The 25023-nt window shown below is 31.9% G+C and overlaps 1 protein-coding gene across 1 annotated transcript in view; it reads right to left on the bottom strand.

The window, feature by feature from the left end:
* Positions 1 to 448: 448 nt before the first annotated feature.
* Positions 449 to 25023, bottom strand: part of LOC111702144 (uncharacterized) — a gene marked incomplete in the record, with an annotated part of 47363 nt that continues 22788 nt past the window's right edge. Inside the window, 30 exon segments of the mRNA XM_023473723.1 lie at positions 449 to 492; positions 591 to 672; positions 1228 to 1294; positions 1358 to 1417; positions 1594 to 1708; positions 2418 to 2503; positions 3103 to 3146; positions 3655 to 3730; positions 4293 to 4410; positions 4696 to 4777; positions 5094 to 5168; positions 6129 to 6187; positions 6587 to 6688; positions 7644 to 7716; positions 8702 to 8798; positions 9722 to 9840; positions 10546 to 10586; positions 11038 to 11178; positions 12288 to 12388; positions 12878 to 12956; positions 15082 to 15213; positions 15892 to 16074; positions 17519 to 17574; positions 18092 to 18173; positions 18596 to 18684; positions 19297 to 19387; positions 20173 to 22077; positions 22218 to 22323; positions 22754 to 22900; positions 23173 to 23285. Of these exon segments, the coding sequence (XP_023329491.1) occupies positions 449 to 492; positions 591 to 672; positions 1228 to 1294; positions 1358 to 1417; positions 1594 to 1708; positions 2418 to 2503; positions 3103 to 3146; positions 3655 to 3730; positions 4293 to 4410; positions 4696 to 4777; positions 5094 to 5168; positions 6129 to 6187; positions 6587 to 6688; positions 7644 to 7716; positions 8702 to 8798; positions 9722 to 9840; positions 10546 to 10586; positions 11038 to 11178; positions 12288 to 12388; positions 12878 to 12956; positions 15082 to 15213; positions 15892 to 16074; positions 17519 to 17574; positions 18092 to 18173; positions 18596 to 18684; positions 19297 to 19387; positions 20173 to 22077; positions 22218 to 22323; positions 22754 to 22900; positions 23173 to 23285 (4565 nt within the window).

The raw sequence follows: 25023 nt of genomic DNA, 5'->3' as shown, positions 1-25023 counted from the left end.
TCGTCGTTTTCTTTCATGGAAAACGTAAAAAAAAACCCTCCTTTTTGAGGCCAAATTTAAAGAATTTGAGCCGCGGCTTAAATTTGAGAAGCGGCTCAGAAGCAGTTCAACTTAAAATTGTATTCAATGATTGAAGATTTAAGCCAGGTGCTTAATTGAAGCCGGTTTTTGGCGGATTTGAGACGCAGCTCGAATTCATTAAATTCGGACTCAGTTTACATAACCTCGATTAAAAATTATCACTTCTTAGATAAATTTTAGGCATATCCTTGTGAATTGGGAATGCTCTCCGGAAATGAAAGATATTTGAAATTACTTTGTAAATCACTTTTAACAAATCACAAACTTACCTTGACAAAAGTAATATCCAATGCATCAGTTTCATCATCAATCTTTTCCAGNATCTATACAGGGATAACAAGATTACATTCATTACAGTTATCCTCATCTATGCAGAGATAACAATATCACATTCATTGCAGTTATCCTCATCTATGCAGAGATAACAAGATCACATTTTTGTAATGATTATCTAGAATTTTCTGCGTAAAGGTAATCTAAATGTTTGCCCTTAGCAACTGAATACTTACAAAAGTAGACTGCTACAAACTCATTTTCTTCTAGAAGTTTTTCTAGCATTTTCCTATTCACCTCCTCAATTTCATCCTTAGTCTTCAAATAAATCAAAGTGTTAATTTCTCAGTGTTCTTTTTTCATTTCAAGCCCCCCCCCCCCCAGCGGTCCCCCTGAAATAATGAAAAATCACAGAGTAGAGAAATATACTAGAGAGAAAACAAAACATTCCGTCTAGAGTGGAAATAAAACTTTCCGTCTAGAGTGGAAATAAAACTTTCCGTCTAGGGTGGAAATAAAACATTCCGTCTAGAGTGGAAATACCATTTTCCGTTTTTAGTGGAAATACAACTTTCCGTCAAGAGTGGAAATAAAACTTTCCACCTAGAGTGCATATAAAACGTTCCGTCTAAAGTGGAAATACATCTTTCTGTCTAGAGTGGAAGTACAACTTTCCGCCTGGAGTGGAAATAAAACTTTCATCCGATACAACAAAGTGGTGCCTTTAAACTTTTGGGACAAAATTCCACCTTAAATATTTTCTTCATACTTTGTGACAAGTCTTTTGAATAGAGGATAAGGTGTGAAATCACGATTAAAAAGAACTTTCCCAATTTTTCAAAGCTTGAATACAGGGAATCTTCCCAATATTACCTGGAAAACATCTTGTGAAGTCAACCACTCTAATATACGGTCATCCTCCATTAAGTCACCGTCATAACTGATTTTAAAAGATGTTTAAAAATACAAATGAAAAATCATTTTTAATTTGTTTTTTACTTACACAACAGGGGACATTCTTCTAAAGTACACGAGGGCTGGAGTGTTGTATATGTTGTATTGCCTAAATACAGAAATAAATGGAAAAATAAAATTAAGATTTTCCAAAGATATTTGGTTTGTAGTGTATCTGACAGATTGAGGGTTATCAATATCATATACCTGGCAGCATGAGGGTCATTATATACCTGGCAGCATGAGGGTCATCATATACCTGGCAGCATGAGGGTCATCATATACCTGGCAGCATGAGGGTCATCATTCTTGACAAAATCAATTCCATAAAGATCAGCTTCATCATCAATATTCTCCAGCTGTTCAAGGATTAGATCACACTCAACACACTCATCGTCAACTAATCAATTTAATCAAATAATCAATTAATAGTATAATTGATCGTTCAAAATTGATCAGAAGTCTAGAATTCAAACAAGGCTTAAAATTTTAACTCTGTAATCACCAATTAAGCAAAAAACAATTAGGATTAGGATTTTTAGTAAAGAAAAAATTAGAAACCTGCCTTGCTTACATGCACATTGCACAACACTGCAGTGTCTACATTGTACACAGAGCCCAAAACTTAAGACAGAGTATCGGTATGAAAACCAGTTTTAAAACCCGGGTTTTACGAATGAGGTTAGGCAGTTTTGTGGATATCAATATTTTTGTTATGAAATATTTTCTTATTTTCTTAAATCAAAATTTACAAAATGTTAAGACTCCATAAAGTAAAATTTAGAAGTTTTGTTCAACAATACTCTTTTAAATTTCAGGCTCTGTAGTGCAAATTGTGCATTGTACTATTTATAAAAACAATAAAATAAATCATGTTGGCCAATATTTGCCATTTTTCATTGAATCATCTGGCAAAATTTAATGAATCGTAAAGATCGCTGAACTACTTGCCGCCGGTTCATAATTTGAATCACGAATATTCAAATGCTGACGAGTCTTTGACTTGGAATTTACGATTCAATATTTGAACTAGCGTTAGGTATTTCAATGACCTGGCTCAAACTCATTAAATTTAAAGAAAAGATTATATGATTGATGAAGAATCTTACAGAAGAAGACAGCAATAAGGGGAGATGATTCTAGTAGCTTATCAAGCATACGGTGGTTCACCGCCTCAATTTCATCAGCTAACTCCCTTAAACAATATGTTGTACGATCTATTATATTTAAATATGTATACTAAAGGTCGGGATAGTGCTCACTGCCAACTATATCTATAGGAGAAGGTCAAATTTATGCAACATTACTGGAAAGACTTTATGACCGATAGTAACCCCCTTATAGTTTTCACTTTACGGAAGGAAAAAGCAAATTTTTTAATTAACTTTTAATTAACAATTAAAGAGAGTGTTCGCGAAAAATGAAAGGGGGTATAGGCTTAATGCGATAAAAAAGCGCTTTTGATCGCCACTAATCTTACTTCTATCTGTTGCGTCTTTAAGTAGAAAAATGTTAAAAACGACTCAAACCGAAGAACGCAGCGTCCATACAAATTTGGAAAGATGCAATATTCAATTCGGATCGTAAACAAATCAATTTAATTCCAAACAATTCATTCAGATATTACAAACAGTAGTCATCGATTATTTTTCGACGCATTCGTATATAGTTAATATTTCATAATATTATATAATATATATATATATACAGATAATTTTATGAATGTTTAAATTCCATAGAACAGAAATTAATATATTCTCTTTGTTAAATTCTTTCAAATTCTTTATTATATACCTATTCTCATCATCCGTCAGCCATTCTAGCACTGAGTCCTCTGACTGAAATTTTAGAAAATTAAAATCTAAAAATCAATGAAGATTTTTATAAAAAATAAATAAAAACAAAAACGTCTTTATACAGTGATAACCAGAACTGTAGAATAGGATGACGACATTAAAGCAATACTGAAGGGAATTCGATGTTTTTGCAAAGAAAATATCTTTACTAGAAAGTAATTACATCACTTACTAAGTGAAAGTCTGTTTACTCTGCACAATTGCTGATATCCTTTGGCAGAGGTTTCTGGTTATCACTGTACGTTAAAACGTTGTTTAATTGTGATTTCCTATTAAACTATTTAATGAAACTTCTTTTTTTTTGGAACATTTTCTGCTGAATATTCAGGATGAAAATGTTTCCAAATTAGACGGTAAAGTAAAAGTGCAAAACTAATTGAAAATTCAAAAAATAGAATCCTTAATTAATTCCCTGATTTGTAAATGGTGTTTAAATCTTTATTATTATTGAACTCAACAATATAAAATGAAAAAATAAATTCTAGTTAACCTTCAGATCTCCTTCAAATGTGAGAGGGTTGCCATTTCTGAAGTAAACCAGAGCAGGGAATGTTTTGATTCCATACCTTAATTTATAATTATATTATTCTGATTCTCATATTTAAACTGCAGAGGTCCGAACTTTTGTATGGAGTATCGCTAATCTTGAATGCTTCATCTCGATAATTAAAGTAAACACTTTAAATTTTAGGATAAATGCTTAAACAAAGTCATCCTTCACAAGCTAGGTATGACTCCGACTATAGTAATTAAATTGATCAGTATATCTGCATAAGATGTAGATCAATGCTTGATCCAGAGATTAACAACTCAAAAGTTCTGACCCCTGAACAAATTGCACGTGTTGCCCAAAGTTCGGCTTGAAACTTGGAACTGAAATTTACTGTGAATTATTTATGAATTATTTATGAAGTTTTGTCCAGATTAAAAGGTGTGAATTGGATTCTAACAATTTCTCTATTGTTTCTACAGCAAAATGCGCAAGTCCGTTTCCAAGAGATTTTACATTTTACAATTGCAGTTTCTAATAAAAATAACCTGGATATTTAAGAGTATCATTGTGAATTGGACATAAATGTTAAGTAAAGGGTACCTTATAACAACGTCTAGACATATTTACATATTTACCGTTTAGCAAGTTGTGGGTCCTTAAGCTTAACAAGTTGAATTCCAAACATATCACAATCATCATCAATATTTTCAAGCTCATTGATCATCTGGTCACACGTTCTACAATTCTGCTTGTCTACAAGAACATCATTATTATTATTATTAATATTATTATTATTATTATTATTATTATTATTATTATTATTATTATTATTATTATTATTATTATTATTATTATTATTATTATTATTATTATTATTATTATTATTATTATTATTATTATTATTATTATTATTATTATTATTATTATTATTATTATTATTATTATTATTATTATTATTATTATTATTATTATTATTATTATTATTATTATTATTATTATTATTATTATTATTATTATTATTATTATTATTATTATTACAGAAGAATACTGCTAGGTATTGAATATCCTCCACCATTGTTTCCAGCATTGACCGAGTAATCAGCTCTATGTGGGATTCAACCTAAGAACAGTTTACATGTTTTAGGTAAAATAACACTCATCTACAGTACTTAATCTATAAATGCACTATATTTAAGGGATAAGTAACTGATCCCTTAAGTTAAGATCAGCTTAGTATATACCCTAGAGGAACAATAAGACTAAAAATATATTAATAACTGCTTTTCATATATTCACAACAGAAAAGATTTCACATCAGAGGATCTGCAGTACAACTAAATCCAAACATTGTAAAGATTCCGGCTCAGCATCTTTAAAATTGAGTTAATGAAAAGGGATTGATCCCCCCGGAGAATGATTGATTGCTAGATGTTTACCTTCATCTCTATTAACCAGTCTAGTACCTCCTCCTCTACACTCATATCTCCCTCATACAGGGCAGGCACTCCATCCTTAAAAGGAATTGTTCACTTAATCTTATTATTAAAGGGATTTACAGTGACCCTCCATTTACAAAAAATGAGAATGGAAAATGAGAAAGATGTTTTATCTTAAAGGGACTGTTAAGGTAAAATGAAAGGGTGATATGCTGAAGCCTTAAACATTTTAGGAGTTGATCCGGACCAATAATCTGATATCCCTGTTTCGAGAAATTGATATAAGTCGTACAAAAACTCCTATATACGTAATCTAGTACTAGTCGACGGAGCCTTGTGGCCAAATACTGAACGGACATGGGTGATACAGACAGAGCCACTTGACCTGATACTGCACTGCCATTGGTAGAAATTCTGGTCACGTGATAAAGACGTAACAATAATATTTCAAAAATATCTATTAAAAATGAATAAGCATTATATTCAAATTGTAATAGGAGCATACCTAAAATCTTTAGGCAACTCTGGACTATCGTAATTTACAGATTAGTTCAGTATTTGCTGAAAGTGATCTGTTAGGAACTTTCATTCATATATTATATCATATATATCTGAGTTTTGGTATAATTTTGACACAGTTTTATATTAGTTTCTCGAGACAGGGATATCAGATAGAACTAATATTGGTCTTGATCGACTCCTAAAATGTTTAAGCTTAAGCCTATTTCATTTTACCTTACAGTCCCTAAAAAATTGTTAAATTCTCTGATTTCCTGAGTAGCTTTACTTTATACTAACGCCAAAACGGTAGAACTCGAACCTAATGTCCCAACTAAACTGTTTTAGGATAAAAAGGAATAAAAGTTCTATTTTCAAAGGTTTTTTACTTCGTTACAGAGAAGAAAATAATAGAGTGCGAGATTTAATCACGTCAGGATATAATCAAGAAACTAGAAAAATGTTGAAAAAGTCCTAGTTTATTAAATTAGTAATTATCTTATTTATTTTGAAATAAGATAAAAGGTGGAATTATACCTTGAAGAAAACCAGGGAGGGGAAGGTTTCAACCCCAACTTCAATGGCAAAATCAGAATCTAAAAAAACATTAATATTTGTTAAACTGCAAGATTTAGAAATTAATATGTTGTTACAATTTACATTCTGGTAAAGGGTGAGTAAAGAAGTTTTTAAATAACAATAATCATTTTTTTGTAGGGCTAATGTTTAAGATAGAAAAAAAAATCTAGGAAATGTAGGTTTGAAAAAATAAACCTTATCAAATAAAAAACAATCCACAAATTTTTTATTCCAAAATACTCTTAAAAATTCAAAAAAAATATAAAACATCAGAGAAAAAATATTAAAAAATATTTCTCCAATAAAAGTGCATGCAATAAAATACTATAAATAAATCCTTAACATAAATATTTTTAGATCTAATTGTTAAGGCAGTTTTGTTTGAATCAACAGCATAATCTTATGAACCTTTATACCTGTTGTTTTAACCATTGATATTTTTTGCCTGTTTACATCATCATCAATATTTTCCAGCTCTGTTAGAATTGCAAGGCAGTCATCACAACCGTCATGGGTATCTGAACATTTTTAAACTCATTTAAAAGTATAAATTAAAGGGATTGTTTAAACATTTATAAACTCATTTAAAGTATAAATTAAAGGGATTGTTTAAACATTTATAAACTCATTTAAAGTATAAATTAAAGGGACTGTTATAAGCTCATTTTTAAGTATAAATTATTAAAGGGACGTAGACGTAGCTGTAAGTGACTAGTTACCTCTATTTATAAACAGGCCTATATCTGATTAATATCAGTTCAGCACCTTTTTAACAGTTTTTATTTCTGATCAGGAATGAATGAGATATCTATATTTGTCTGTATAAAAGTGATTATTTAATTGTTCAGGTAAAGGTTTAAGGGGTTACGTTGTGGATTGGTCGTGGACCCTTCTAAATCAAGGCAAAGTAACATTTGTTCCAGGGAAAAACAGGTTTAATTCGATCTCTTACAATAATTTTATTGCATTTTCAATCTAATAAATGTTTTGAAAGTGTGTGTTTTAATGAAATTATTAATATCGATTACACTTTAGTGAATCCATCTTTTATCAAATTAATTTATGGCACTGGAGTTGGACTCAGCTAGGAGCTAGTTGATAGAATATTCGACTATCTTATGTGTTACACATTCACGTTTTCTATTTTACACAGCTACGGTAAAGAAATACTTATTTACAGGGAAGTTAAAGAAATTTTACTTAACCAAGAGTTCCCAAGACCAATTTTGCCAACAAAACATTTAGATAGGAGCATGGTATGTTTTTTTGGACACAATTGGTCGAGGAAACCCATGGTTAGATAACATTTTTATTTTACTAAAAAAAGAAGTTGTACCTAATTTTATAGTCTTTTCAGCTGAAAATTATTGAAAATTTCGCCGAGCGGGTGGTTATTTTAACGTCCATCAGTTAAGGAAATCACGGGTCGGTAATATTGGCTAAAAAACATTATCTTTCAATGTCTATACTTACATATAAAGACTGCAATAGCATCAGAGTTTTCAATTGTACTTCTCAGTACATCTCCTTCTTGTTCCTCAATAGCCTGAAGTACGAAAATATCGTTTAAATTATCAGTATTCTGATATTGTCTAGACTCCAGAACTTGGTATTCTTGACCCCTGATTAGTGATGGTCGCGTTCGTAGTTTTGAAATCGTTTGTTCATGGTTCATTAACGACTCATTTAGTTAGAAATGTGAATATTCGTTTATTTCACAAATTAAAATTCTTTCAGCGAAATCGTTCCCTATGGTCACAAACAATTTTTGAATCGTTCGTGAACGAAAAAGTTCACTAACGACTTCTATATCAAAAATTTCTAAATCGTTCGTTCAAGGTCTGAATGAAATAAAATTCAAACGATCGATAACGATTTCAAATAGTTCATTTTGTTTATTCCTGTGCATTTTGAAGAAAAAAAAACTATCGTTTTCTTGCCCTGAACAATCCAATTCGTACATTCATTGTTTGTTAGTTTTTTTGAACGACACCGTCATTAATAACAAATTTTGTTATTTTTGAAATATTTGAGTTTTTAACGAAAACGACGCCAATCTCTACGAACCCTTAATCAGGAATCCGTTTTGTTTACAAATCCTCATATTATGAATTATATTAAAAATAACATGAAGAAAGAATTAATACCTAAATACCCATTTTCTCACCTTTTAATCATGTTTTTACGTTTAGCAAATCTTCCACATTATGAATTGCATATTTAAAGGGACTGTAAGCGTAATATCAGGTGACCCTTCATGCAAAGACATGGCAATTCAACAGATCCTTTGAGTCTGATCAATTACGAATTAGATATCAGAAGAAATTCAGAATTGAGAAACTCACAGAAATAAACACTTTTCGAGTCAGAAAACGACGGTATCTTCCACATTTTTGATCAGGATAAGGTTTTAAGGGTACCGTTGTAAACCAAGCATTGCCATCTTTGCATGGAGGGTAACTTGAAATTACACTTTCAGTCCCTGTAATAAAATTTTTCTTAAAGAAATACCATTTTCAATTTTTTTTTACCTCGTTGCTTGGATCTTTCTGTACCATCATCCATTCTAGAATACTCTCTTCTCGTTTCAAGTCTCCAGCATAGATTGTTGCTTCTTCGCCAAAATTTCTAAATATTTTTTTATCAAAAGAAAAATTTATAATTGGCCCTTTTTTTGTTTTACAACATTGTTCGTTCGTCATTTTTTCATTAGTATACAATACATTCAGGAGATATTGAATAGAAGGAGGGGGCGATAGGGTTTCCTTACACTTTGCTGTGACGTTTTTGGACTGCTGAAGAACTAGTTTTTGCGTAACAACAATAACAAAGGCAGCCGATCTAATGTAAACAAACATGAGTTAGTAAACTGTGAAAGTAGTATTAAATCTTGTTAAAAAAGATTGAAAAAGTTAAGAATTTTAGTTTTATAAGCAAAGGACCTTATTACAGAGACATTTTCAATCAAATTCAAGGTTATCCTGCCCCCCCCCCTTGTCCCTAGATGTCTGTTTATTATTTGTGTTATTGTTTACAATCTTTATTATTGTTGTTACGCGAAAACTAGTTCTTCAGCAGTCCAAAAACGTCACAGCAAAGTGTACGGAAACCCTATCGCCCACTTCTTCTATTTAATATCTCCTTTCAATACATTCATATTGTTTTTTTTTATTATTTTGAAACATTAAACAGAATCCTCAGATTCCGGGATTTTCAAAATAAAGATTTTGTCCAAAGGCCGCAAGGAATTCTAAAAAATTATTCTTCAGGTTAAGACTAAAAATGACTTAAAATCTTTGTTGAGGCCAGCTTTCCTTAAAGTATAAAGTCCAATTTAAAATCAGCAATTAATTTTTTTTTAAATTCCACGTATTCAAAATTGTACCAATTCTAATCAATACGTTCTGAATTTTGACAATTTACTTCATTTTCTGTGTAGTATAATTGTCCTCAAGTCAGTTTAAATAAAAAGATTTGGACATGTCAATTCTGTAAATGGAGGGTCACTTGTAATGACATCTACTGCAGTCCCTTCAAAGAACATGCTTTACCTGAAGAATACAATGGCAGGGAGAGCAAACACTCCAACTGTTTTGGCCAGCTGTTTATCCTCAAGCTTCACAATAGGTATTCCAGCAACATCAGCATCATCGTCAATATTTTCTAGCTCCTGGAGTTAGGGATGGCCGTCATTTTCGGATACGTTTTTAAACAGCTTTTTTTGATTTAAACTTTCTCCACAAGAATTTGATATTTTTATCATTTATCAATAAAACAAAATGAAAGCAGTTTTACTTATCATACATAATTTAAAATACGATAATAACCAGAAAACACTGAAATAGGAAGACGACATTATAGAAATACTTAAGTGCATTTGAGGTTGTTACATCGCAAAAAGTTTTACTATTTATTAATTTATTAAATTTGTAATTTAATGAAATGGGTTTAATTAAACTGCACAAATGCTGTATCTCATTTGCTCATTGGGCTTTTTATATCTATAACTTGAATCTAAAAGTCGTCTTCCTGGGTTTTCTGATTATCACTGCAGGATGAACAAATATCTCAGTTTCTTGTTGGGCAATTTTGATTAAAAAAAGTATAATGTACAGTAGTATGAATAAAACTGTGTAATAGGAAGTAGATATTTCACTAATCTTATGAGCATTTGATGTTGTTATGAAGCAATTAGTTTGATCAACTTTTAAAGTGAAAAGAGTCTCTGAATGTTGCAAAATTGCACTGTTGTTCACGCTCTATTAAATACTTAAAATCAATACTTGAATTAAACAGCAGTCTTTCTATTCTAAAGTTTTTTGATCTCATTGTATAAAAAACGGTCCTCAAAACAATATCCATCGTCCATCCCTACCTGTAGGACTCCGGCACACTGCTTGCAATCAGACTCAGAATCTTGAAAAAAGAAAATGAAATAATATATATGAAAAAATTTTTAGCTTCAAATTGTCGATTAGAAAGGCGCCATTTTTAATAATTCTAAAATTTTCGCGGATTTTTCTAAATGAATTGACGCATTATCAAATATCCCGGTAGGTATTTAAAGTTTTGACGGTCAATAAACCTTCACGTCATGATTAGGGGGGGAAAAATAAAAAACTGGACATTAAAGGCAAATTTTTTTCATTCTTTTTAATACTTTATACTTAAAAAATTTATCTATTTTCTCCTAATGAAGGGTAAGAAAAAAATAATTTCGAGAAAATATACACCTCATACACCCCTGCATGTCAAGTAAGGTTGTAGGTTGCCATAAAAAGATTGGGTCCGATCGGGTTCAGCCCGTGTTTATTGAATATAAACGAATAGGCAGACAGGCAAAGTTTATTTATAAAAGATAACTTACAGAAGAAAACCGTTAAGAATTCATTTCTTGAAATAAGTTTCTCAAACATCTTCTTGTTGACTTTCTCGATTTGATCAGAGATCTCCATAACAGTTGGATCAGTCAGCCAATCCAACATCTCCTCTTCATCAAATAGATCACCTGAACATAGGAATCTGAAGTTAAAGAGACACGTCACGAATTTCAAAATGAGGACTTTGATTTCTTTTACAGGGTGTCCCAATAAACATGGGAATTCAGTGACGAATTCGATATCGTCTTTTTAAATAATTCTTTGATTTAGTATAGTGATACCTACTGAGAAAGCTGTAATCTTTAAGGGTTTCGTCTGCTATGTTCACATTTTGTTTGTTTATGTTTTGACTGCATATACGGTTGTACTTAGTAAAACAAGGAAATTGCAGTATACAAACAGAGTAAACTTGTCCGTCTTCACTGTTCATCTTGCGGAGACATTATATACACATCTTTAGAGCCATTTACTGTTTTCATAAAATAAACTCTAGCAGACATAATAATATTATGGCTTTTAAAATTAGATATTACAATGCTAATTAATAACAAAGACGATATCGAATTCGTCACTGAATTCCCATGTTTTTTGGGACACCCTGTAGATAGACATTGCATGAGGGTCTAGTTTTATATTTTGTATACAGGGTGTTTCATAATTATTTAATACCCCTAGTCCTTACATTAAAGATCAAAGTCTATTTAAGAAGTTGCCCCTTAACTGTCATTTTTATTGGGACACCCTTGTCGTGAGTAAAGTATCAAACTGACATTAATAATTATAAATGTTACAGGAACGAGTTATAAATTTTGAAAAAGAAACTTTAAAAAATAAACTTTAAAACAGTATCTTTTTTAATGATTCTTTTATTTCTTTATTTTATTAAACTCTTTTTAAAATAGCAGCCCTCGACTATTAAGTGTCTAGTTTTTATAAATGTAAAGGTTGTTTCATGACAGCTGAAATATGACCAACATGTCGTCTTTGTCTAACATACTTTGCGGGATTTATATTCGGCAACCTGGTTCAAGGTAACATTTTTCAATCAAATGCGAGCTGCCATGTTTAAAATAATTTTGTTTTTAAATTACAAAAGTACACTATTAGAAATATGTTAGAAATATATATAATGTTAGAAATGTTAGAGATATCCCTGTTTTCTGTTACTAAAGCCGAACTAAATGTTCGAAATTGAGAACAAAATGTGTTTTCTAACAGTGTATCAAGAACTGCTTACCATCATATTTGACGTAGTTTCCCTTTCTAAAGTATCCAAGACCAGGAGGAACTCGGTTCCCGTATTTTTTAGACATCAGAGGATCATTTATTTTGGCTATCCTAAATTCAAGATTTATCTATATAAAAAAGCTCTTTGCTCATATATATATCTTTATATGTTAGCCATAGCTGGAAAAACGGCTGGACCAAATTAGCTGAAATCTTTGAGGGAACCATGGGTATGACGGGGGTAAAAAATAATAAATGTTTTTCTTCCTCAAAATTTAATTTGTTTAAATTCCACGTGCAACGCCTGGCACTTTAAGCTAGCTTAATGATATCTTCGGATATCAGAAATTTCAAGTTTGAGGGTATTCACCATTTCCTTTAGATTTTAAACGATATGTGCATTAAACCTTTTAAATTAAAAGTTATATGTTCAAATAAAAAAACTTTGAATTTTCATCTGAGAATTTTTTCTTGACAAACTTGTAAAAAAAAGCTCTGGGGGTCATCTTTCTTGGACACAGGTGATTAAAGGGTACCTTTATTTACCGTTTTTGGCCCTTTAAGAATTAAGTTGACAGTCCCTTTAAATTGAATCTCCACCTGACTCCATATTCTGCTGCTTCGTCATCAATTAGTTCAAGATGTCTGATCACTTTAGTCGAGTCTTCATTCTCGTCAACTAAATATATAAATTCTTTTTATCTTGACTTGATGGTGTAAAACTTTAAAATTTTCTTAACATTTTCAACATTTCTTTCCTGAGCTGAAAACTTTAGAATCGTGGATTTCGAGATTAATGCTTGATCTTCTCTTTTTCTTAATATCGAGACTAACCTAATCTTGTACTTGTATCCTGAAAAGTGTATAAAATTCAACCAATCAGAGTCGCGTACATAAAGCCGATAAATTTGAAATTTTGCGCGCCATTTAAGATTATATATAGAAACGGGTGAGACTCTCTAATTTAAAAAACCAGGTTTTTGATTTTTCTCTACAATAGCCAAGAAAGAAAGGTTTAATAAGAAAATCAAAAGTGTGTCCATTGAACTCTATCCCCGTAGTAAATTTTAATTCGAACAGGACCTGCCCAGTTTGTACCGGCCTACCAGATAACAGCGTGTACTGACCCGATCCTATGCAATGGTACAGTACGTCCCCCTAACCAGACTAACATACCACAGGGGTCAAATTTCTTGGCATAGTCCCGGGAGAGGGCTAACTATGACAACTCCCATGGCGCGTCCAAACTTTTTGCAGTACCTAGGCCTATTTGACCAACCCCTCTGGCTTAGTCCACCGTGATTGGATACTCAGATTTAGTAATCGTGATTAAGGATATCTCATTCTAAAGTGGCTCAGTAACATTTTGCCTAGTACAAGTTCGCCTAGTACAAGTTCGCCTAGTACACTTTCGCCTAGTTCAAGTTCGCCTAGATAACATTTTGCTTAGATAACATTTTGCCTAGACAACATTTCGCCTAGATAACATTTTGCCTAGATAACATTTTGCCTAGATAACATTAGAGAGTAATTTTCGCCTAGATTAACATTCTTCAAATTAACCAGCTTTTGGAACAAAAAAATACGCAATTTTTACTGTAAAAATTTCACATTTTTTTTTGTAGTTTAAATCATTCAGTTTTCTACTGGCATTGATTTCGACATGACGTCCTTAATTCAGGCAGGGAAAACCAAACGAGGCAGACCAGCCATAATTGATTATCAACATTTCTCATATGTCTCCAATGGACCTGGTAGTCAGAAAGTTTATAATTGGCGCTGTTCAAACAGAAAATGTGATGCCACCTTAGGAACAAGGAAATCGAGTGGAAACCTGGTCGGGGATACTCTTTAAGAAAAAATTTGTAAACATTATAATAATACATTTTTTTTGCTTTTAATTGAATTTCTTGAAAAAAAAGAAGAACTTTATAAATTTTAGTGAATTTATCTAGGCGAAAATTACCTTCTAATGTTATCTAGGCGAAATGTTGTCTAGGCAAACTGTGTTTAGGCAAAATGTTATCTAGGCAAAAAGTTAGTAGGCGAACATGTACTAGGCGAAAGTGTACTAGGCGAACTTGTACTAGGCAAAATGTTACTGAGCCTCTAAAGTTTCAGCTCTGGAAGGATATTTCAAGTGACTCTGCAATTCTGATTCACATCGGGATTCTTGAAGCCGTAACATGTAAGTAAAATTAACGAATTTGAGCCGCATCTCAAATCTGCCGATAACCAGTTTCAATTGAGCGCCGGCTTAAATCTTGAAACATTGAATACAATTCTAAGTGGAAACGGCCAACCATATTTGAGCCGCAGCTCAAATTTTTAAATTACGCTTCTGCATTATTTTTGGTCAAGCAAAGTTTGAAAGGAAACCGTTGTGAATCCTGTATGTAACTCTTGGATTGGAAGGTCTCTAGAAATGTAGAAATCATGTTGAGAAACTCCTTCTATCTTTATAAATATACATATTTGTTGTTTTGCTTGTATCCATTAATTAATTTCAAAACGGCGAAATCCATCTGTGTCCGAATTTAATGAATTTAAGCCGCGTCTAAAATCCCCCAAAAACCGGTCTCAATTGAGCGCCGGCTTGAATCTTGAAAAATGTAATACAATTTTAAGTTTATCCAACCATATTTGAGCCACGGCTTAAATTTAAGCCGCGGCTCAAATTCTTTAAATTCGGCCTCGGGCCGAACTTTTTTTAAATAGTAACTCACATGAACTACAGGAAAGGTTTAAGACCTGTTGAAATAAAAGGGGGGGGGGGGTCGTTAGCTAGTTCTAGGTAAACTTACAAAAGAAAACTGCCAGGAACTCAAAATCATCAATCATCTTGATGAGAAGTTCTCTATTGATATTCTCAATTGTATCCTCCTTCATCTGATAGAGCAACCAGGTCAGCAGTTCAGTTTCTTCGGCAGCATCTCCTATAAACACACAGATAAATACATTTACAGTCCTTTAACTTAGAATTTCGAGGCCCAGCAGGGATTCAATTTATATTTGACTCGGACATTTTTTGTTTTTCAAAATTCGCACTTTACAATGTGACATCATATAATTCAAAGGGCCAATGAAAGAGATAATCAAAATACACCTTATAAACAAAACAAAAAACTCTGTTCACTTAAAAAACACTGAAAATCTCTAAGAAAAATGTCATTTTGACTTCATTTCTAATTTGAAGCTCTAATTCTTCCCCCATGATGGTTTCCCCCCAAAAAGTAAGGAATTTTATAATAATTTTCTAATCTATTAAATCTAATTATATAAAGAGTTTGCAGTCTTTTCAATTATGATTTCCTAAGAAACTTGGAAGGATCTAAAAAGTAATTTATTAATAATGGTTTTTTTTCAGTTATAATATAACGTGATAACCAGAATAAATTAGAATTAAGGTCGTCATCGTTCAATCTTTTAATTAGACACGTCGCCAAGTATTTTCTGAAGTAATACCGTCAAAACTAAGAAAATGAGCCCTACGCATATTTAGAGTTCAGCATAACAATTACAAATTGACAAACTTCACCGAAATTTACAACTAAAAAAAGATTTCTGATTTAAAAAACATGTTATTTTGGTCATCAATGTATTAAATCGTTTACCATCATAAATACTCGGCTGCTTATCTTCAAAGTATAATATAGCCGGGAACTCTTCTATTCCAAACTCTGCTGCAAACTCAGGATCATCTGTTTTCACAAACTTTACTCCAACAGCTTCAGCATCATCATCAATCTGCTCTAGTTGTTTTATAGCTTCATCACACGCCTCATTGTCAGCCACATCTGGAATAGTTGCAACATTGTTTACATATTTAAAGGGATTGTCGGCGTTTTTTACCTGACCCTACATTTAAATAAATATTTTTCTATTAAAAACTTACGGAGATGTCCTTGTTTTTACACCTGAATATTGACAATTTTCATTGTAGTTTCTCTATATATGTGACTTGCGGATTAACCAGAAAACTTAAGCATAAGGAGACGACATTGAAGTAATACTGAAGTGTTTTTGATGTTGTTCCTAAGCAAATAGCTTTGCTTATAACTTATAAACTTACTCATTAAGTTAAATGGGTCTGTTTACATTGCTCAACTGCTGTCTCTCATGTTCATTGGACTATTTAAACTCATAACTTGAGTTTAAAAGTCGACTTTCTATTTCAGAGTTTTCTGGTTTTCACTGTCAGCAGAAATTATCTCTTTTGAAAGAAAAACGACTATATCATCCTGACTGCCACACAGACAATATCTATTTATGCAACTGTCTTGTGAAGTTATCATTAAAAATTTTGAATTTTTAAACCGAAATCAAACAAAAAAGTAAAAATCACAACCAAAACATATAATAATACAAAACAGTTGGATATATAAATTCATTTAATTTAAGTTTTATCAAAATGTTCGATTTTTTTATTGAAATCCGCGAAATGAAAAGGGAAACCTGCTTTGCCGGTATAAAATGTTACTTATTTGCCTGGGAACAAGATCATGAAATTGTGAGTAAAAACGCGCGATTCAAATTTTCTTAAAATTGTATAAAGGGTTAATGGGAACATGGATTTTAAACAGAGAGAAACTTGAAATTACATGGACAGAACCTTCACACAATATCAAAATATCACAAGATTTTAGAAGTAAATTATGAAAGCTTATTGTGTAAGAAATAATGGAAAATGTTTATTTTTTTGCATTGATAAAAGAAAAATAATTTACATCTTAAACATAAATTTTTCTAATTAAAAAACATGCATATATATGAATACTTACTGTAATGTAAATCAAATCAAGTCCTTGATTTAAACTGGAAAATTAAAACATTATAAAGGAATGAGTCTTTGCAACCTCGGCTTTCTAATCCCTATATCTTTGCATTGCAATCAAATGTAGAATAGACCTTTGATATTTCAAATTATGAATTCTCTGACCGAATTTAATGAATTTGAGATGTGTCGAATGTCGATGAACACCTACTGCAGGTTCCACCGATTGAAAGTTAAAGATTAAGGGAGGATTTGAATCAGTGATTCAACTTTAAACTGGCGGTAGGCAATTCAGATAGGTTGAAACCTGACTCAAATTCTGGCTTTCTGTTTGAATAAGCAATCTAAGTTTCAATTTGATTATTTCCACCATCAGGTTGCAATTGTATAGGGATTAGAAAATTTGAGTTTGTGGCAAAGACTTGATTTCTCGAGCTGGAAAATTAAAATTAAAATTTTATACTTACATATGAACACCATGACAAAGCTGTGGTCCTCCATAAGATCATGAATTTGGTCTGAGCTAAAAACAGATTCAAGTTAATTGAGACATCACAATATATTTGACAAGGATTGTACTATGCACACTTCGTAATAAGTCTGGCAACAAATATTTTAATGAAGATTTGCATTGCAGGGTGTCTCCCAAACACGTTATATTAAGAGAATTTACTGATTTTAAGACTGGTACCAAAAAAAACGTTTGGTTAAAATTGGTGACATTTTTCAGGCCATTTTGTCTAAAAAATCTAAATCTTAACAAATCAATCAACCAATCAAATAAGCTCTTTATTCATCTATAGTTTCTCTGCAAAGGTGACTTGCGCATTTCTTGGTTATAAGAAAACAATGGTAAATAAACTGAATTAAACATTTTTCGGGTCAGAAACGACGATATCTTTGTATTTTTAATCAAATTAAGGTTTCAAGAATACCGTTGTTAATCGGGCATTGTCATCTTTACATGGAGGGTCACTTGAAATTACACTTACAGTCCCATTAAATTTTTTTGAATGGTTAAAGTGTAAAAGACGGTAAACCTGAGATCTTCGATAACATCTTGATTTGATTTAAACTCCTCATCAACCCAGTTTCTAATTGATTCTTCGTTCATAAGATTATCTAAATACGATATTTTATGAAAATATGTTGTACAATTTATGTATAGTGGTATACGGCGTTTATATCACTACAAAGCTGACGCCTTTTTGTTTCTTCTTTGGTTTAAGTTTTTTTCTCCTGCAGCAGAGACAAACAAGCATGCAAACAAAAAGAATATATCTTTTCTTTACGGGAAAAAAGCTTTTCTTTAGATTTTTATTGTTTTTCGATAAACCTCATGTAAATGTATTAAATTTACTAAAATAAGAAGAAATTTGAATTCATTGTTTTGTAAACTATTTTAAATATTTGAATAATTTGAATATTTCAAGTATATTTTCAGGGCTGAATACACAAAACCTATTCTTACATTTAAGAATATTACTGGATTTACTTTAATTAAATGAAAATATGGCAAGAACAAAAAATATTTGTATAATTACCTTCAAACACAGTTGGTTCTCCATTCTTGAAGTAAATGAGAGCTGGAACATTTGAAATGGAAACATCTTTCATTTCATTTACATTCACGCTACAAAACATTCATTATTAAATCTAAGAATTTATACACAATACTTTGCTTGTCTATGGGTGTTTGTTTGTTTGTATCCAAAAAAATTGTAAAAACGGCTGAACCAATCAAGCTCCAAATTTTTGAGGAAACTCACGTGACCCCAGGGAATGTTTGTTAATGCTCAAAATTACAAAAATGTCTGGTTAAAAGTTTTTGATTTTTGTAAATTTTTTAAAACAGCGAAAAATATATATATAAAAAATATATATTAAGTCCGCGAACTTTGTTTTGTTACAGTTTTAAATTGTTCAAAGAGAAGACGGGCCTGTTTGTTTGTTTGTATCCAAAAAAACGTAAAATACGACTGAACCAATCAAGCTCTAAATTTTTGAGAAAATTCACGTGACCCCAGGGAAGGTTTATAGATGCTCAGAACTACAAAAATTAGTCCCCCAAAAAATAGATTTAGTTTACTTATGAAAATCCACAAAAACTATTGTGAAATTAGCAAACTTTTTTTTTGTTATTGTTTAATATTGAACAAAGAGAAGATGCTTAAAGATAGAGCCACATAAAAAAGTTGAAATAGAAGATGGGCGCGAAGCGCACTTCTAGTTTAAAAAAAATGACCTGATAAATTCTATTCCTTGTCCAATAAAGTGTCCTTCTACTTTGTCCAGACCAGAGATGATCTTTTTGGAAATCTTGTCCAGGTTTTCATCTAGGAAAAAAAGTTTAATTGCAAAATCAAACAAATTTGTTCATGCAATATTAAAACCAAAAGTTACAGAGACATGAACAAATAAGGGAGATGAAGCTATTTAAGAGTTGAGGACAGAGATCGAAACTTTTGTTTGAAAAGTGCTTGTGTACAATGCTAGATTTCTATGTACAATGCTTGATCTCTATGTACAATGCTAGATCTATATGTACAATGCTAGATCTCTATGTACAATGCTAGATCTCTATGTACAATGCTAGATCTCTATGTACAATGCTAGATCTCTATGTACAATGCTTGATCTCTATGCCAACTCGAAGGTTGAAACTTTTAAATTTCAGGATCATTCATTTTTAGCAATTCCTACCATTGGGTTCCGATCAAATAATATTTAGGTAAAATTAGTTTAATCCTCCGACTGACAGAAGGTACGGATTACAAAAGTTTTGACCCTAGGACAGATATATCAAGTCTTGGTTGATACTTCAAGGATAAAATTCAAACTACAGAGTGTCTCTAAACTACAGGGTGTCTTTAAAAAAACTCTTTTAGACATTGTAGCACTTTCCATGGTTGGCTTTAAAAAATTTGGACATTTCCTATCGATTGATATCAATAAGAGGTATATGTAGCACAAAAATTGTTTAAGACACCCTGTGGTTGTACATACATGAGGTTTTAGGTCACTCTACAGGTTTCAGATGTCACTCTATCTCAGGGCCAGGGTAAGGGTTGAGAACAAATGAATTGAGAGGAACTTCAACACAGGATCATTCAGTACTCACATATCATCACAACAGCGTTATTTTTTCCAGCAACTATGGAGGGACCTTCAGCTTTATTAGCTTTGTTCTTCGTAACGTCTTCTTTGAGAGGATCATGAGTCTCTGCCTGTTCTGGTTTTTTACTGTGTTGTTTCTCTAGTTCCTTCTCAGATAGTTTTGATTTATTAGTCTCTGGCAAGATTTTAACCTCATTGGGGGGTTCTCTTTTTGGTTTTGATTCTATTTTTGGTTTATTTTCTTCTTCCGAAACCTTCGAGGAAGTGACTTTTGTTTCTTGGGCGTCATTGGTATTGATAGTTTTTGATGTTTTTAGTGGACTTTTTACTTTTGGTTCTACTGTTTTCGTATTTTGATTTGAATCAATGTTGATTTCTGATGAATCATTAATGGTTTCTGTAGTTTTAGATATAGCTTCCTTCTTCACCTTAGGTCCGTATTTTAATTTTTTCTCTGGATCTATTCTAGCTTTTGTTTCTGGAAGTGCATCTTTAAAGCTTCCAACCACCTTTTCTTTAGAAGTGACAGCAGGACTGTCTGATAAAAACGTCTCAAGCAAGTCTTTCTCTGGTTTCTCTAAAGTAACCTTTGGTTTTGGATTTGCTTTGTTCTTCGATTCTTTTGTATTTTTCTCAGGCTTTTGTTGGGTTGTTGGATTTTCTTCTACATTTGTATTTTTAGAATTAGTCTTTTTACTGAGGTTTTCAAGATTTGTTGGTTTATTTTCTTGTTTAGTGTCAGAAGAACCTGGATCTTTAACAATTTCACCTGTAGGCTTTGCATCAGGATGTATTACATTTGATTTATCTTTTGCTGATTTTACCTCAATATTTGTTTTTCCCTTTTCCGGTGCTGCAGATAAATCAGGACTTTGGTCTTTATCTTCAGTCTTAGGTTTGGTCATTGAATCTTGATGATCATCTTCTTCCGAAGTATCACTGTTATCATCCTCATCTTCAGTCTGATTATCTGAACTAGTTTTATCCTCTGCATAGGTCTCTTTATCAGGATCTTCTAATTGTTCTGAATTTTGTGGATATGAAAATAAATCAATTTCAAACCAACTTCTAGTCTCTGGCTTTTTGCTATTGGCACTTTGATCAGTTGTAGGATTGAGAAGGTCTATATCATACCAATTTTTGGTGGCACTGTTACAATTTCCTAGAAAGCTAACTTCATACCAGAATCTTTCATCATTGTTAATCTCTGTACAGACTATATTAAACCCATCTTGTTCATTGCCTAAAAGATCTATAGTATACCATTTTCTTTCATTAATCTCATCCTCATTGTTTCCAAGAAGATTGATCGTGTACCATGGAACCTCAATTTCTTCAACAACATTATCTCCAAAACCATCATCATCTACATTACCAAACAAATCCACATCATACCAATTCTTCTTTTCGTTATAAAACTCCTCAGAAAGCAGAGTCACCGAGTACCATGGTCGTCCCCTGGTATTAAAAAGGTTAACATAATACCAAGGTACTGTTAATTCATCATCACTGAAGAGATCTACCGAATACCATGGAGTAGGCATAACAACAACAGGTTCATTAACTTCTTCCTCAATATCTACCTCATCAAAATCATGATTGATCTGCTCCTTAGACAGAAAATATTCATCAGGGACTTCTTCCTCTTCCAGATCTTCTTTTTCTTTCTTTATGTTATCATTAACAACAGTATTTTCAAAAATGCTCCATCCAAAAATCCACGCAATCCAGCCAACAGGCTTTCTAGGCTTAGGTTCATGTCTGTGCAATGGAACAGGTTTGAGTTTATTGATGTTTAAAGCAGAATGGGATATTTTAGTTGCTGAACTACATGTTAATGGCCAGCAAGAGAGGCTTTGATCTTCTTGTGCCTGATCTTCATGTCTCAAAACCAGCCTCCCAGGATAATCTTTTCATATAGAAAATACTCTTTTAAACAGCTTCATTTCCCGATTTAAAAAAAAACAACATGACAGAAAAAAGAAATCCCATTAGTAATCATAAGCAAATTTGTGTTTAACAAAAATTTTGAAATACTAATCTACTTACAAAAGAACGCCACAACATTGTTTCCATTCTTGATTGAATCAACAATCTCACTATCATCCTCCTCATCCTCAGTTGCAGCTTCAGCTGCTTCGGTCTTATTCTCAACCTTTAAAAAAAAATACGTTTACATTTTTCATAAATAATGATTGCTGCCAATCAATTTCTTCCCTGCATTCACATTAAATTATACATTTCCATGATAAGGGTTGACTATGATTATTATTATTATTTTATTTTTATCATTCTTTTGTTGAAAACTTTAAATCTTTAGAAGGAAATATAAAGTCTACAGGAATTCTGTAGGATTAAATCTAAGTTGGAAATATAAAAGGTGTATGACATTCGGTTGCAAAAATCAGAGTTTTTAGCAAAGATTCAATTTTTTGCAAATCTAAGGATTTGAACATTTGCCTTCATTCGATCTTTACCTTTACAACCTGATATTGTAAACCTTTTTTATTTTGAACTTTGAAGGTAAATTTGAATTTGAAATATAGAAGGTCCTTGTCATCAATCTCTTTGGGTTTAAGAAACACCTTAGTCGTAGTTGCAGCAAGAACTTCTTCTTCCTTCTCTTCTTCCTTCTCTTCAACCACAGGTTCAGGTTCAGATTCAAGCTGCACCGGTGCTTTAGTAGGTTTAGCCCTTGGAGATGGTTTAACTTTCGGGGTTGGAGGAGGAGCCTGAAAATAATGGAATAATGATCTATATAATAAATTATTTTAAATATCCTGATCCCAACCACAAAATGATTTAACAAGTTCAACTTACAAATGCAGCACATGTCATGTGTCAAACAAATCACAAAACTGTAACTTTGGCAACTTCATTAACGTTTTGAGAAAAGAACAAGGTACGGACGAACAACAGCAAAGACAAGATGAAAGAAGGATGAACAATTCTATACTTAGTGCATGTTCGCAAAAAATGTGAAATATTTGGAAAAATCCCCTACCTGAGCTGCATCTGCTGCTGGTAGGATTGAGAACTCTCTCTCAGTTTCCTGAAGTTTAACTCCTGTCTGTGTTAGTGCCCAGCCAAGAACATCAGAAGCATCGTTAATATCTCCTAATTATAATAAACGTTAATATCTCTTAATTATAATAATTGTTAATATCTCCTGATTATAATGATCGTTAATATCTCCTAATTATAATAATCCTTAATATTTCCTAATTATTTTATTGAAGTGTAAACCCAGCCAAGGGTATGTATTATCATATAAGTTTATTGCTCCCATGTTGGAGAAATAATGCAAAAATGCAATTCAAGAATAAAGCCAAACAATCCAGATCCACTCCAAAAGGGTATTAAACCCTGAGTATGTTTGCAGCCTTAAATACATAACAGGCTAGACAGACAAGGGTATTGAACACCCTATACTTATCTAGATATATCAAGTTGGTCCCCATTTAAAGAGCGGTATAAAGGGTAGCTAGGGTAAGATAGATACTGGAACAAGAAGTAAAGCGGCATTTTTCTAGCCGGCAAAGAAAGCACCAAATTAGGCCATCTTATCCCTGGGATCCCAAAGACTTGGCAGTTAGCATGAAGCATCTGATCAGTAGAGTCAAATGGAAATATATTCGTCCCAAGCGAATGTCTTCTGTATTTAGATCGACTTTAGTTGGTCCAACACTAACCTTTGTATCGTTATAATGTTAATATATAGTTAGTGTGCAACCATGCTTTGTTATTCTACCCAATCTTGACTTTTTACAACTGAATTCTTTTCAAGTCTATAATAGTATTCAATGTTTCACAATTAGAGCCCCCACCCAGTAATGTTCATCGTTTTATATTATTCTTAGAAAAAATTCAATAAAACTTACAAGAGTTGAAAACTGTTTTATTTTTAAGTTAATTTGTTTTGATTAGACTTTACAATATATTTTATCCAAAAATTAAAATTAAAAATGTAACAGCGGATAAGAAATGATTGTTTCGAAGTGTCTTCCTTATACATAATAAAACAACGCATTCGTTTTTGCATCGTTTTGGATCGTTATTGCATCTTTTGGATTGCTTTGCATCGTTTTGGAACGTTTTTGTAACGTTTTAGAGTGTTTTTGAATCGTTTTGGGTCTTCTTTTGCATACATCTTGATTCAGGGTATTGCCTTAGTTAAAGAATAGAGAATATTTTGAATAAAATTTTTGATAACGTGTGTTGACCCTGAAGAAAATATAAGGAAAAAACTACTGAAAAATGAAGAGGAATAAATGAATTTAATGATGTATAATGTATAATGTATATTGTTTAACTCAGAGCAATTTTTTTAGAATACAGTTTACCCCATAGATTTTGAGACATCGAAAGAATTTATCTGAAATTTATCTGAATTTGTCTGAACAATTTTTCAATGGGTTTTATACTATTATGCATAAATTTTAGCAATTTTAAAAATAAATAAATAACCATGAATATGCGGGAACAGTTTTAAAGAGCCCCATATAATCCTTCAATAAAAAAAACTAAATTTCTGCAGTATTCTATTATCAGAAAGTAAGAAATACAATATTGTTAACCATTAATTTAAAACCTCTATAAAATGTCGTCTTCAACTTGAATCTCCTTTTTGATACCGCCAAACCAAATTTTCAGCCCGCAATTCCCTTTGTCCTCCTCCGACGGAGCTTAAAATATTTTCGTTGTTGTGAAATCATTAAAGTTAAGCAAAATATTTTCATAAGAAGCATTAGTGAATTTCGTTAAATATTCAACTGTAATTTTTCAGAAGTTAAAAAAACGTATTTCAATACTGATCAACAATAAGTCACCCCCGACCATCCTTGGTAATTAAATT

The sequence above is a fragment of the Eurytemora carolleeae genome, unplaced genomic scaffold (assembly GCF_000591075.1).
Source record: "Eurytemora carolleeae unplaced genomic scaffold, Eaff_2.0 scaffold442, whole genome shotgun sequence".
NCBI classification, from domain to species: domain Eukaryota; kingdom Metazoa; phylum Arthropoda; class Copepoda; order Calanoida; family Temoridae; genus Eurytemora; species Eurytemora carolleeae.
This window is presented reverse-complemented; position numbering and strand designations above follow the sequence as displayed.